Here is a 14,849-nt window from a genome sequence, read left to right on the forward strand (position 1 = left end):
CTAGGATTTCCAATGGACACTTTGAAATACTGAAGGTATGGTTAGGATCCCCGTGGTTGTTCTTATAGACCACCGCCTTGTGTATCGAGCTAGTTCGGGAGGAGAGGCGAGCCTCAAGCCTGTCGTTCTCTGCCCTCTACACCGTGGGTTCTCCAGGCCTTCCATCATAAGGAATTACCGTCCCTTCCTTCCCACAGGTGGAGGTCTGATGAACTGCCCAGTGATTATCCAGCAGTTGGGAAATGACACCACGTGGCTGCCCCTGACGAAAGAGAGCTTTAACAAAAGCATCCGCATCCTTGTCACGAAGGCAACGGCAATGTCTCTAGAAAACAAAATCACTAAGAAAATAGTGTCTTTTAATCTCGATAAAGAGGACTCTCTAGAGCACCTGGAGGATGGCTACCAGTTTCAATGGGAAAACCTGAGCCTGGGGATCCCGGGAAACAGGAGGGAGAGTGAAGGATGGTACATCGTGAGTTTGGAGGAAAATGTGCAAGTTCAGCAATTCTGCATTCAGCTGAAGCTCTATGGTAAAAATGGGAGTTTTCACACTTTGCACAGGAGGGAGGGCCCAGAAGACTTTAGGCCTTTCTCAGAAGCAGAATGTCTGGCATTGAAAGCCACTTGAAAGATCTGGTCCAACGAGTATTTAAGCTTAAGGGAAGCACTTTGACAGGCTGACATTTGTGTGTGTGTTTGTTTGTTTATCTCCCAAACTGCACATCAGTGGAGGCTGATTTGATTCTTGTTTTGAAAGGAAAGGAACCCACTATGTGGGAGCTGAAGGGCTGGCTTTTATCTCTTACAGGGCTTAGTTTGCATACCAAGATTTTAATAAAAGGATTTTTTTCTATCAAGCCCAGAAGTTTGAACCTTCTCCTTCATTGCCAGGGACCCCGACTCCAGGGGCAAGTGGTTTTGCACGTGCTTAGCCACTTGTGTGGGATGTTTGCTGAAGTAGAAGTTCTGAGTAAAGAAAGCTGACATTCCACCCACAACAGGTCACCAAGCCCAGAGCCCTGGGGGAGGCTTCCACCTACGTGAGGAAAGAAACGCCTTTTTTTTTTTTTTCTCATTTGAACCAGAATCTGGTTATGTAGTTGTTTAGTTGAGGGATTGTAGAACCTACATCACCTGAGTCTGGTGTTTTTCTTAGCCCCTAGAACTCTGCTCCTGTCCTTGAAGGCAGCTAGAATTCCTATCTCTTAGGCCCAGAGGTTCATCTGCTTCCCAAGGCTTCTTGACGTCTTCGTGGGGCTTCCCTGGCTTTTCAAAGGGATCTCTTGCACCACGAAGGATGGGATAGGAAGCCCACAGCCAGCGTTAAAACAGAAACATCTGGACTCTCTCCTGACCCAGTGTTTCCCTTCTGCAAATAGAGAAAGATGAATTCTCATAGCCCTCTGCTTTGTGTACATGGAGGCCGTACATCAAATGTTTTTTTTTTTAAAAAAAAAACATATATGTCATATAATCTGTCCCTTTGTTTTTATAAGTTTACTGACTTTGTCAAACCTTATGTTATCAGTTGGGTACTTTGGGAACTGTGGTCTCTGTCACCACGACTCGCTTTGCTGAGAGAGGCGGTTGGGCTGATTTCAGAATCTGACTAAGCTGCTTATCTCAGCCTGGGCCACTTAGAAACTGCATAATGTTGAACAAGACATGCCATTTCTCTGGGACTCAGTTTTCTCATCCACAAAATGGGAATAATTATTTTTAGTTATGATTATTGAGAGAATTAAAAAAGATGAATATGAAATGCCAGCAATGTGCTGGTCTTATAGTGGCTGTAATAAGCATGACCTCCCTTTTTGCCTTGCCTGTCTCATGTCTTTAGAATTGTACAGATCAATAGGGCCTGTGGCTATGATTGAAAACCTACCAGTGCCTTAGACCCACCAAGCACTTGCTACACACACACACACACATACACACACACCACAAATACACCACACACACACTACACATACACCATACACACATCACATGCATATACCATACATACCACACACCACATACATCACACGCACCACACACACATCACATTCCACACACACCACACACATATACCATACCACACACCACAAATACACCACACACACCATATATACACCATACACACACCACCTACACACACAACACATATACCATATATACCACATACCACACACACACACACCACACACACCACATTCCACACACACACCACGCATACCACACACATACATACACACCACACACACAGGCATGATGAAATCCTATCACTGAAAGCTCATGCTTCAAACTCCAGGAGGTTGTACTTGAAGCCAATCAAAACTCATCTTATTCCTGACAGAACAGACAGAGCAGTCTGGATGAGGCACGCAGTACCCTAACAGTATTAGCTGGAAGGAACCAAATACCAAATGCTTCTCTATCTTATCTCGAGGGTCCTGGAAAGAGCAGAGAGTCATGAGGGTTGCTGTGAGTGGCAGTTTTCCAAGAGACAACTTGCACTTAAGACTTCTCAGTGAGGGGGAAATGCCAATTGTCTAGGCATTGTTTTGGCAAATAAGACAGTCAAATTGAGTTCCAGGAGTTGTGTTTCAGTGATGGCTCCCTTGCTTCCTCCTCCTGACAGAGCAGGTCTCCACTCCAGAGATCAAAGTGTTAAACAAGACCCAGGAGAACAGGAATGGGACCTGCAGCTTGACGGTAGTCTGCACGGTGAAGAAAGGCGATCATGTGACTTACAGCTGGAGCAATGAGGCGGGCAAACATCTGCTGAGCCTGGCCAACCACTCCCACCTCCTGAACATCAGTCTCAGCAGCCAGGCTCAAGACAACATCTACAACTGCACGGCAAGCAACCCTGTCAGCAGTCGCTCCCAGAGCTTTGACCTATCACAGGAGTGCAGGCGGGAATCCTCAGGTGGGTACTCTGGGGGCAGCCTGGGCACATCATCAGTGGCGAATCCAATACTAACAGGTCCAATAGCTCCGCTTTGGACCTTGCCAACGGCACTTGTTGTCTATTGTTGTCAAGGCCTCCAGGGCGCATCCAACAAAGGTGCTTTCATGTCGGTCCTAGGTGGCATTCTATTCCATTTGGTTCACAGTTGAGGAACAAATAGGGAAGGAAAAAACAGAATCAGACCCAGAACTCAGGTTTCCAAGAGAAAACCTTTTTCCAGGCCTTCTGCCCTGGATTGTCATGAGCTTGCAATGATGTCTGGGAAGGAAAAAGCAGGTTGCAAGTGCTCAGTCCCAAAGCCGTGCTCCCTTGTGGTGAGATAGTTTTATGCCATCAGTAAGTACTTCCCTGGTGCTTCTCCTACAAGAGAAGGGAGTTGGTACAAAGCGTGATCTCTGCACCGCAGCAACGCGCTGTAAATGCAAGCACGAGACATGTGTTTGATAATGAGGTTCAGGCTGTAAGGGCGGGGCTTGTGCTGTGAATCCTAGAGCAAGTGAGAGGACCAGAGGATCAGAGTGAGAGGTGAGCTGAGTTCCAGAGCGTGAAGCCAGGGAACAGTGATGAAATGGTAGCACTCTCTTAAGAGCAAGTCACTGTTAACTCTATCGTCTCTTTGGCTCACAATACATTTGTCCGGTGGGTGCTATTACCAGCTTCATTTTACATAGGAGGAACTTGGAGTTCACAGAATTTAAGTATCTTCCTCAAGTTTCTTCAACATCAAATAGTGGAGTTAATGCCTAAATCTTTTGGATAGGTCTTCTCTTTTCCAAGGTAGAAAAGCACGGTTGTTCTTTTGGGAGAGAAAGTTGATGAAGTAAGCCCATCTCACCAAGAAGCAGAATAGACCACTGCCCTCTTGGGCCATACTGTGCCTCTGTCACAGGAAGGTTCAGGGAAAGCCCTGAAGGGCATTACTTACACCCTGATATCTCCTTGACTCCCACCCACACAGACTTGTTATCTGTGTGACACACGGATGGACAGAGACAGAGGAAGGGGACTGTGCATACGTTAAGCTATGAGCATAGTACTTCCTGTAATAGAGACTCCCCACCCCCAAAGGGTTCTCAGAGAGGAAATACCCCTGCTGTACCCCAACATATTCCTTTGACTTCTTTTTTTATGAACTTAATGTAGTCATGTCACGGAAAGAGTCAGCCATCTCTACTTTCTAAATGTGGCCCACAAACAACGTGTAGACGCTTCTCCAGGTATCTCTCTGCCCACAGTCATTAGGCATCCTGGAAAAAAAATTGCCATATAGTGGGAAGCTTACAGAATGTGGTCCCAAGGGGCTCTTTCTAATTATTGGAGTAAAAAGCTCAACTTTCTCTGAGACTTTATTTTTCATCTGTAAGCGATGGCTTGGCCTTGACTACTGGCTACTTGGCAAGTCACTAACCCTCACAGCCATCAGATGATGGAGATAGTGCTAACATCTTCGCCCTACGGATGAAGTGAAGGAAGAAATCAAAATGTTGGAGTAAGGTCAAACACAGAGCCAGTGAGAGAACTGGGCTGTCTGGTGCTGGAATTCTCATAGGTATTCATGGAAGAGTGAATTCACTTAAAATGCCTTAGAAATCATAATGAAAAACTAGTTGTCTTCCTTGAAGATGAAGGTGAAGTACCCATTATGCCAGCCCAGCTCTCTTTGGTTGTAAAAGCCTGTTTAGGGGCAGGCAACACATTTTTCCTTGGCCTATCTCAAAATGGGATGCTGGGGATGCTGGGATGGGAATTCCTTTCATGCTCCAAGACAGCTTGACAAGCCTCTGACTAGCGCGTAATAAAATCGTGGGAATCCATGAAGCTTACACCTAAGAGCATTCAGAGCAGGACATTCTACACGAACACTGAAGATAGTTTTACCTGTTTAAGGCATCCTGAGGATGAAATATACACTGGTGTGACCAAGTGTGCAGCAGGCTTCTGTGAGGTACGAAGGGACATGAAGTGACAAGACAGGGTGCTCTGAGTAGAACTCTATCAAGGCCTTGTCTGCGGGTCATGGGGGGGGGCACAGCTGTGAGCCTGTTTCACCTTGATTAAAGGTCAGAGAGTTTGAGCTTGTTTTCACGCTTTCAAAGCTGTTGGCAACAGGAGTGGTTACAAACAGGGTATCCTGACCTAAGGTGTGGTTACTTGGTGTTTTGGACATTAAGATGGCCCATAGAGGTGGATCCACTCCACCCTGACCAAAGGTCAGAGAATTCAAGCCTATTGCTGCTCCTTTATTTTAAAATCGTTGGTTTGACCCAGGGAGAGGCTGCCTACAGGATACTTGGTCTAGGGTGTATTCACTGTATATCCTGCCTAAAAAGTCAGAATGCTTAACCCAGAAAATAGTGGGTTGATGGCAAGTCTTCAAGCAAGTTGTCTCAAGTATTCAAGCAAGTAAAGTCATCCTTTGTGTCATGTTAAAGCAGTCTTTTGCTCCCCGCTTCTATATTGGGGTATATAAGTGTATAAAAAAATAAATGCAGGCAGATTCAGTATTCAGTATTCACTGAGTTGCCCTCCCAGTATGATCCTATGTCTCTGTATTTCTTTTGTATCTCTTTCTGTTCTGCCTAACATTTCTAACCTACATGCTCCTACCCTGGAATGTACAAACCCAACATGGCTGGACCATGACACTCATCCGGTCCGTAAAGACACTAGACACGAGGCAGCCACATTCCTCTCTTGGGCCTCTGTTTCACCATCTGCAAACCAAAGGGTAAATTACTGATGTTCCTTCCAGAGGTGACATTTGTGATTCAGCTCGTGAGTATGTCAACAAGAACCATTAATAAGAGATGCTAGCGAGTCTTAGTTTTCTAGGGATATTGATGTCATAAACTTGGAAACTATTGTCTCAATGTCCTGGAATCCAGAAACTCAAGATCAAGGTGTTGTCTGGTTTGATTTCTCCTGAGACCTCTCCTTGACTTGCAAATAACCTTCCTTTCTCCTCTGCCTGTGCATCCCTGGTGCCTTTCTCCTCTGCCTGTGCATCCCTGGTGCCTTCCTCCTCTGCCTGTGCATCCCTGGTGCCTTCCTCCTCTGCCTGTGCATCCCTGGTGCCTTTCTCCTCTGCCTGTGCATCCCTGGTGCCTTCCTCCTCTGCCTGTGCATCCCTGGTGCCTTCCTCCTCTGCCTGTGCATCCCTGGTGCCTTTCTCCCTTCCCTCATTTGATACGGACAAGAGTCAGGTTAGATAAGAGCCATCCTAGTGACCTCATTTGAACTTAATTACTTTTTTAACAGCTTGTTCCCAAATATCACTCTGGCGAGGCTTAGAGCTTCGACATATGAGGGAGTAGGTGTAGTAATTAAAGCATACCACCACCCTCACACCCTAGTTGCAACTTGATTATCTCTGTAAAGCTCCCATATCCAATCAAAATCACATCCTAAGGACGTCCAAATGTAGATTTTAAGAGAACACAATTTAACGCATAGTTCAAGTAATGATCTCTCCACCTCCAAAGATGGAGGAGGTCTTCACCAAATCCAAGCCAGACACACAGACAGTTTGCAGCATGACCTTTTCTCTTCACAGGGCTGTAGAGGAAATTACCTAAATTACTGAAAACCTACTTTCATTGGTCTATCACAGTGGTTCTCAACTTTCCTAACTCTGTGACCCTTTTTAATACAGTTCCTCATGTTGTGGTGACCCCCGACCATAAAATTATTTTTGTTGCTACTTCATAACTGTAATTTTGCTACTGTTATGAATTGCAATGTAACTGTCTGTGTTTTCCCGTGGTCTTAGGTGCCCCCTGTGAAGGGGTCACAGGGTGAAAGCCGCTGGTCTATCACTTTATGTTTGCAAATGGAAGTTGCTAATTTTAAAAGTGCTTTTTTTTTTTTGGCTTTGACAAAGCATCTATTGAGGATCTACCATGTTCCAGCATCATGCAAGGGACTGAGCACACAAAGATAAAAAAGAAAGAGTGCTATCTTTGTCCTGAAGGAGAGAATTCTGTAAATAGATAGACAATGATCCTAGATCATTTGGTATGGAGAGGAGGTTATAAAACCAAAGCGTGTGCAAGGTAAAAAAGAGGGGGAATGAACAGCGCTGGCTCCTCGAAGATGGGGATTCAAGCAATGAGCAGAAGTTACCCAGACTCACTGACAAAAGGCAACCTGAGCAGAGGGAGAAGCAGAGAAGAAGGCACAGGCCACATTCTCCACCGCCTTGCAGGTAATAGGGAGATAGGAACTGGTGGTTCTAGATGGGAAACAGCTCCACCGTCTTTGCATTGCGAAGAGAAAAGACAGTGGCGTAGAGAACAGACTGGGGTCAGCCGGAGACAGAGAGAAAGAAATGAGTTATAGGAGGACCTTAGGACAGAAATCCGTCAAAAATGTGCTGAGACCTGAGTCAAAGCAGCGACTGTTACTGCGACAAAGACTCCTTACATAGTGTGTACCAAGGGAAACCTCCGCCCTGGAAGGAAACTGTGCGGTAGACTGAGGGTTCATCAGATATTGCCATCAGTAAGTCGGAAGAGTCATTTTGAAGACAGTTTTTCACTTTAATTGGTGAGAATACGTGCATGGACACATGTGTGCCTTGAAAAGAAGTTTTGATGACATCTGTCTAGGTTCTCAGTCATATAATCATCCGAGTTCCAGCTGCCATTTAAGAATTTCATGCATCTTCAGTGTCCATCATAAAGAAGTCTCGTATGCAAGGCCTAAGTGCTAGGGCCCCACAGCTTCTTTTATCTAGGTCATGTGAAGCACATTAATGTGGTTTGACAGTAGATCCTGTGTGGGACTTCCTGCTGTCCTTAATCACTCTGTTTTGAAAGTATTGTATCTGTGCAAGGACGGTTGATTCAGAATCTTAAAAATTCAGCTAGAAGGGAATGCCCCTGGAAGCCCACACTCAAAGGGAAAACTTTCTCAAGAAATTAGTAGAATGCTGGCTCAGTGGAAGAAAGGGCTGACACGTGAGCTCCAGAGTGTCCCCCACCCCAGTCGAGCAAAGCCTCATTTTCATAGTCACCTAGATGTTCCATGACTACGGTCCTCTCCAGTGTACTCCCCGGCTAGCCAACCTGACAGCAATGGCGAAAGGGTAGAGTTCAGATGCTTCTCATCGGCTCCAACTCATTATGTGGCCAAACACGATACAAGGAAAGCTAGGAAGTACAGTTATTAGCTGGGCAGTTGTGTATCCGGAGCCAGGTTGTACTGGCCATGAAAGAATGGGAGAAATGGCCCTAGGCACATTCTAGTTCCCTCTGCTACACTATTTGGGGAGGACAGGCTGGTGTAAACAGTGTTCCCAAAAGGTGTGGTTCCATAAAAAAAAAATTACAGGTGCTCCCAGGCTTGTTAGTGTCCTCTCCCCACCCCCGTTTCTCACTGGAAACTACCACTAAGAAGGCATCTCTTGAAGATTGCCAACTTCTTCAAGGAGCCCTGCTCCATGCTAGTAACCTTGCTGACAAAACCACATGAAAGGCAGGAAAGAGATCCGGTACTCTCAGACCGTTATGCGAGCATCTTTGAGGCTCCTGGATGAACAACATTTATTTCTTGGGTTCTGTTTTGTTTTCTTTTTTATCTTCTTTAAACAACATGATTTGAGGACTGGAAGGGAGAGAAGCTTCTGTGTCACTGTGACGACAGATTTTTCAGAGACACAAAGGGAAAGAAGATGGTCAGCATCGTTTTCCATGGAGGTGTGGCTCTGTTCAGGTTTTCTCACAGCTAACAGTTTTCCTACAGTTAACTCACAGCTAATAGCGGAGGACTAGAGGATGGACAGTCATACAAAGTACTGTTGCCGCTAAATAGCACAGGTGTTTTCAGTCAGCCCAGTTAGCTGCCTCTAAGGAGGTTTCTACAGGGGGTGGAGGAGGGGGCATCATAACTCTGGTCCAAAAGAAAAGGGAAAAAAGAAAGAGAAAAAAAGTTGAGGTAATGTTTCTCTGTGGATGAAGGGCTGATGGAGCCAAAAGCCAGTTTTATCTGATTTCTGAGAACCACCATCCTGAATGGCCTCACTACACGAATGAACAAAAGGAGAGAGAGTGGGATCTTCTGGTCTGGAAACAGCAGCCCAGGTGATGTGTTGCAGGCAAGCAACTCTCCCGGATTTGTGCCATTACTGCAAAGCTGTGTCAAGTAGGTCATTGGTGCCTCCTCTGACTACTGTCCCGGGGCACTCAGGAAGTGACCTAGCATACTTTCCGAGACCTTCATGTATTTAGCACTCTCATCATTTTTAACAGAAGACATGATAGTTTTCTAAGATCCATTCATATCCAGCAATTTAGGTTCATCAACTGTATATGGTACAACATCACGTCCTGCATCTGATGCAATGAGCGAGTATTTAAGAACATAATAGGCACAGAGAGCACCTTTAGAGATGCCAACCTAGGCGAGATTCCTATTTACTAGATGGAAAAAAAAATCATTTGAAAGAGACAACTACTAAAATTTCTCTTTGGAGGATACATAGGACTTAAGACATGCTTTAATAGCTGCCAGAAGACAGACAATGAGACTTTCCCCCAAGGAATATAGATGTGACCTGGATGCTCTGAGGAAGGGGAAGATATCGTTCATATGGAAGTAGAGAAGCTGAGGGAGTTGGCACAGGCCTCTAATCCTGTCACTGGAGGAGCTGTGAGGAAAGTCACAAGACTACATCACAGGTTCTGGCCAGCCTAGCCTCTCAAAAATAATAAAACAAAAAAATCAAAACCAAGAGAGAAAAAGAAAAAGAGAGAGAGAGAGAGAGAGAGAGAGATAAAGAGACAGAAAGAGAAGGAGAGAGAGAGAGGTCTGAGCCTATCAGGTGATGGACGGAAGCTCCCGTCTCACACTAGAGTCTCTCCTTGAGTCCCTTCAGATCCTCCACAGGAGACTGAAACACATGGATACTTGGTGTAGAGCTTTGCCCTCTTCCTTTTGCTTGGTGTAGAAACTGAGGAAGGGATTGATCCTCACACAAGAGAAGAACAGGCAGAGCAATAGGAACAAGGCCTCAGAGGAACACAAGGAGAACATTTCCAGAAACTTTGGAAACTGTGTGTAACCTGACCCCCCCCCACACACACACAAGCTAAATAAGCAGCACTGTGTCCATATTTGTCTGAATTCCTCAAGCCTTCAAGTCCTTGACAGTTTCTACATAAGTACCATGATTAGCAAATAAATAGCACCAAGGGGGTGAGCATTAAATAGAGGCATCTTGGGGCCTGCTTCTCTGATAGGAAAACCAAGTCATAAGCAAATGACAGGATGGGACATGGCACCTCTGGGCTTCAACGACGAGAACACTTTTGTACTTAAGAGCAAGCTCATTTTCTTGTTCCAATCAACCATTAAGAACTTACTGAGAAAAAAGAAGAAAAAAAAAAAAAAAAAAAAAAGAACTTACTGAGGATGTATGTGCCAAGGACTGAAAGGACTGAAAAGGAATATCTGCCAAGAGGTGACCTCTGGCCTCCTAGAGGTTCACTGGGGAGCTGGGACTAGTGGAAACAGGTGATGTTCATTGATCATGTCATGACTTTTAGCTCTTTCTCTGAACACTTCATGTACACGATTGTCTTGGTTCATCAGAACAACACTGTGGACTAAATATTTTTATGCTCACGTTATTGGTGATGAAGCAGGCCTTGGATGGTCTGAAAGACTCTGAGGCACACAGTTTTTAGATAGTCCACACCGTTATTAATTAGATGGAGTTGAATCCACCTGTCTGGTTTCTATTAGCATCAGTTAAAATGGTTTGCATTGCAAAGACAATGGTGGGAAAACACAGGTTCTAACCTGTATGACATAAACTACATGTGATGTCTGCAGGAGAGGGCAGAGTGAGGCTGGAATGTTCAGGAAAGTTGACACTGAGGAAGGAAGAGGGGCCTGGGTGAAGGGCGTGAGCAGGGGTGGTGGGCAGCTGGAACATCATCAGGAAGGGGAATAAACAGAGGAAGGAAGACGGCAAATAAATGGGTTGACCACCTTGAAGGCCTTAGCTCTCCCAGGCATCAGCGTTAGTGGCTACTTTCCTCATGGGACTTCAACCTCCAGAGGCTGTCACAAACCTCAACATCTACAGCGGTCACCTTCCCAGTTGTGCCACTGAATCTTCGAGAACGCCATATATACTTGTTCCCTCAATGTGAAGTGAGTAGGTTGGATAAACTAAACATCAAAATAGTTCCTTTAAGATTTTTTTAAAAAATATTTATTTATTTATTTATTATGTATACAATATTCTGTCTGTGTATATGCCTGCAGGCCAGAAGAGGGTACCAGACCCTATTACAGATGGTTGTGAGCCACCATGTGGTTGCTGGGAATTGAACTCAGGACCTCTGGAAGAGCAGGCAATGCTCTTAACCTCTGAGCCATCTCTCCAGCCCCTCCTTTAAGATTTTTTTTAAACAAATAGTTTGATTTTTAAAAAATTCACCAATATACTCATATATATTTTAAGTGTCAAAGAGAAAAATTAGAGTTGATAAAAATATCTTTCAAGCTGATGGCCAGATTGCCTCGTGTCTGGCAGAAGCTGGCCATTTATGTCATGAGATATAAGCAGCCCATTGATTTCATCCTCCTGAGATTCTGGTGTTACCACACGGAGAGTCTCAGTCATGTACCTGTCGCTGTTGACTTATGTGAGTAGGTGGCCAGTGGGGCTGCCAGCAGAAGGCCTAGGGAGGTGAGAAAGGCAAATTTGGCAGGCAAGTCCCCGAAAAAGTCCATCATCTGTTGTTTTCCCGCTTCAGAGGCATCACCTTGGGTTTTGGTCTTTTTGTAAATCTCATATGAAATTTGGAAGAAATATTACCTTTGGAAATGATGTAAATGGTTGAGGTGTTTGTCCTTAAATTAGCTTCTGTTATAGACTTTCTCAAGATACATATGTTAGAAGAAGAAAGAGGAACTCTCTCAAAATAGTAAGCACCACTATCATGATTCGCTGGACCAGTACCACGGTTCACGAAAGAAGCTCAGGCTGCTGCCCCTGCTTCTCTCCTGGTCCTGGGGAGTTTCTCTGTGTGTCCCTGGTACTGACATCAAAAATCTGAATCAATTAGATTCCCAGTCAGACATACATGCACATACATACGTACATACATACATAGATACATACATACATACATACATACATACATACATACATACATACATATAACACAGAGGGTTCTCAACCATCATATACCACTCAGGGTGTCATGCAGAGGAGCTCATAGCTGCCTTCACATTTTATATGTTATACAAAGCCAACTCTCTGCTTGTTCATTCATTCATTCATTCATTTTCAAGGCAGGGTCTCCCTCCACAACTCGGGCTGCCCTTGACCTTTCAGCCTTCTGTTTCAGGCTTCCAAGTGGTGGGACTAGAGGCATGAACCACCACACCTAGATCCTATCCTTTTTTGCTCAAGATGGTTAAAGTTAGTATTTGGCAGGGTTAAAACATAGTTTACTAGAGGAAGAGAATCTGTCATTGCTGTGAGGTTCCTTGTGATTAGCTATATGGAGAGCCTGGGAAGAAGAACTCTTTCAAGACCAGAAAGAAACTTCTGAGTAGCTGCTGGACTAGAGCGTCTTACCAGTTCTGTGGGACTTCTGTCTATATTTTCATCGGTTCTAGAAACATCTGAATTGTGTCTGCCATTACTCTGCTCCTTTCTAACCCACTTGGTTCTTCCTTTCAACTTCTGAAGTACAACCAGGAAGCTTATTTATTTGTTTGTGTTTATATTTCGGGGTAGGATGTTTTTAAAACCACTTTTCTCTCACAATCATTTTTTATAAAGTGTCCCTCCACATTGTGTTAGTACCTGATACTGTCTTTGTTTCATTAGTAACACTAGAACTTGGTGTCATTACTTAAAAACCTGGTGCTTCAGATGGGACCTCACTGCTTGCTCCAGGAGGCTCTCTGACTCCCAGGAAGCCTGTCTTTAGTGTTCGGCCATGTTTCCTCTCCCATTCCTAGTTCTAGTTCTTGATATTCTTCATGCCATCTCCTTACTTATAAAATGGAAAGGATAAAAGTACCCACCCCTTAGGATTGTTCTGATTACATACAGCGGTGTACAAGACTCACTATTAAAGCATCTGACTGTAAGAACTTAGCAACTGGCCACTATTCTGTTAGTGAGCCACGTACCTTGTTGATTGAGACAAAGGCCATATTCACTCTTTTCCAAAGTAGTGTTCTTGAGAAAGCTACAAAATTTGGCTCCATGATTTCAAGCCTTAGTTAGCTTTGCTAATTTGAACTATGATAATTTACAGGAAAAACGACATGCTTTTCTCTTAGCTCAGGTCTGCTGGGTTCCACACAGTCATTTGCATTTAAGGGCAATAATAGCACTATTGTGTTTACCTTTTTAAGAAGAAAAGCTGATTTCTTCCTCCCAGTTGTCTCATGGGAGTAGTTTGGGGGCACGGGGACAAGCACACGGGACCGTCACATCCCCTTTACCAAAAATGGACCACAATACTTTAGAAATTTAAAAATGGAGAAGCGGGGCAAGAGTTTGGCAGGAGAGAGAAGACAAGTTAATTTTAGACAAGTGGTAAAGATAAAATAAAGCATTTTACTTAGAAGCATCTTTATGAAATCAGGAATGTGAATTTAGGAATGGTGAGTGAAGTGGGGGTAAGAAGGTGGACATGGAAATCTTAGTGGTCGCAGGCTGGTCTCTAATACCACGTAAACAAATGTCTCTCCCTGGGGAGGGAGGTACGGAAACGAGCATGAAGCTCAGTCTTCTCACTTCTGGGTCAGGTATTTTTAAACCCATGGTGCATTTCATATTGTCCTTTGGCTTTTCTTTCAGACACAAGCTCATGGATAACACACACTGCTGGATGGTTAGGGTTCATTCCACTTCTCCTCATTCCGGTCCTCATAGCATTCATACTGCTGAAAAAACAAGGTAGGTCTGGCAAGAAGGGGTTCTTGCTGGGCTCCCAGTGGTAAGCAAAACAGATCTTAATAGGAGCACAGACTCATTCTCACTACAGCTTTCTGCCTGGGACCCCCTGGGAAAAACACTCAATCAACCCATCCCTGCTCAATTCAGTCCTTTCTTGTCTGTTGAGTCCCACTGCCAGGTTAAGGGAATCAGTAGAGGACAGAGCCACAAGTGTCTAATAAAGAAGGCACTGTGCAGATAATTTAAATGCAGCAGTGAGGTTTGGCTTGTAGGGAAGGCTAAAGAAATAGAAACGGGAGGCACACTCAACTGGTATTTGCTAGGAAGAGAATTCAGAGAAGTCTTGGATCTGTGAAACAGGTCCCAGGGTAGACTAAAAGCAGTAAGGCTGAAGTAATTCCAAGTTTAAATGCTCGATCTTTCTTCCAAATTGTCCTATAGTTCACTATCTCAGGGCCATGTTTCCCCTCAGCCATATTGACTCCCACTCGCCCATCTGGATCAGAGCATCCTGACTCAGATGCCCTGGCTGGCCTTCCCTGGGGGAGCAAGAACACTATGTTGGTCTCCTCACCAAGCTGAGGGCTCATGTCGTGCTCAAGCAGGTCAGTGTGATCCACACACGGTCTTCTTAGAAAAAGCCCTTACCTCAGCACACTGAGGTCGGTTTTGCTTATATAAGAAGGTGTCGAGCATAGCACAGAGGCCTACCTCTGCCTCATTTCCTCCATCGAAGAGTTCTCCGAGACAGTGGGGGAGGGGTGTGTTATACAGATAAAGCTTCTGTTGAGAGCAAAGGGTCTGGGAGTGGATCCACTAGTTTTCATTATTAAAAAAAAAAAAAAAAAAAAACAGCAAGATTCAGAGGCTAAGAAAGCAGGCAAGTGTCCCACGTTAACCTGGCTAGTGAAAGGATGCTATCCTTCCTTCCACACACCTTCCTCCCTACATTCTGCT

At 44.6% G+C, this 14,849-nt stretch overlaps 1 protein-coding gene across 1 annotated transcript in view; it reads left to right on the top strand.

Annotated features, from left to right (window-relative positions):
• The window catches only part of Slamf1 (signaling lymphocytic activation molecule family member 1), a 35,218-nt gene that overhangs the window by 8,795 nt on the left and 11,574 nt on the right, over positions 1-14,849 (top strand). Inside the window, exons 2-4 of the mRNA XM_050143101.1 lie at positions 198-533; positions 2,627-2,917; positions 13,794-13,892. Of these exons, the coding sequence (XP_049999058.1) occupies positions 198-533; positions 2,627-2,917; positions 13,794-13,892 (726 nt within the window). The remainder of the gene's footprint in view (positions 1-197; positions 534-2,626; positions 2,918-13,793; positions 13,893-14,849) is intronic.

The sequence above is a fragment of the Alexandromys fortis genome, unplaced genomic scaffold (genome assembly GCF_014885135.2).
Source record: "Alexandromys fortis isolate MF-2015 unplaced genomic scaffold, M_Fortis_MF-2015_v1.1 scaffold_51, whole genome shotgun sequence".
NCBI lineage: Eukaryota > Metazoa > Chordata > Mammalia > Rodentia > Cricetidae > Alexandromys > Alexandromys fortis.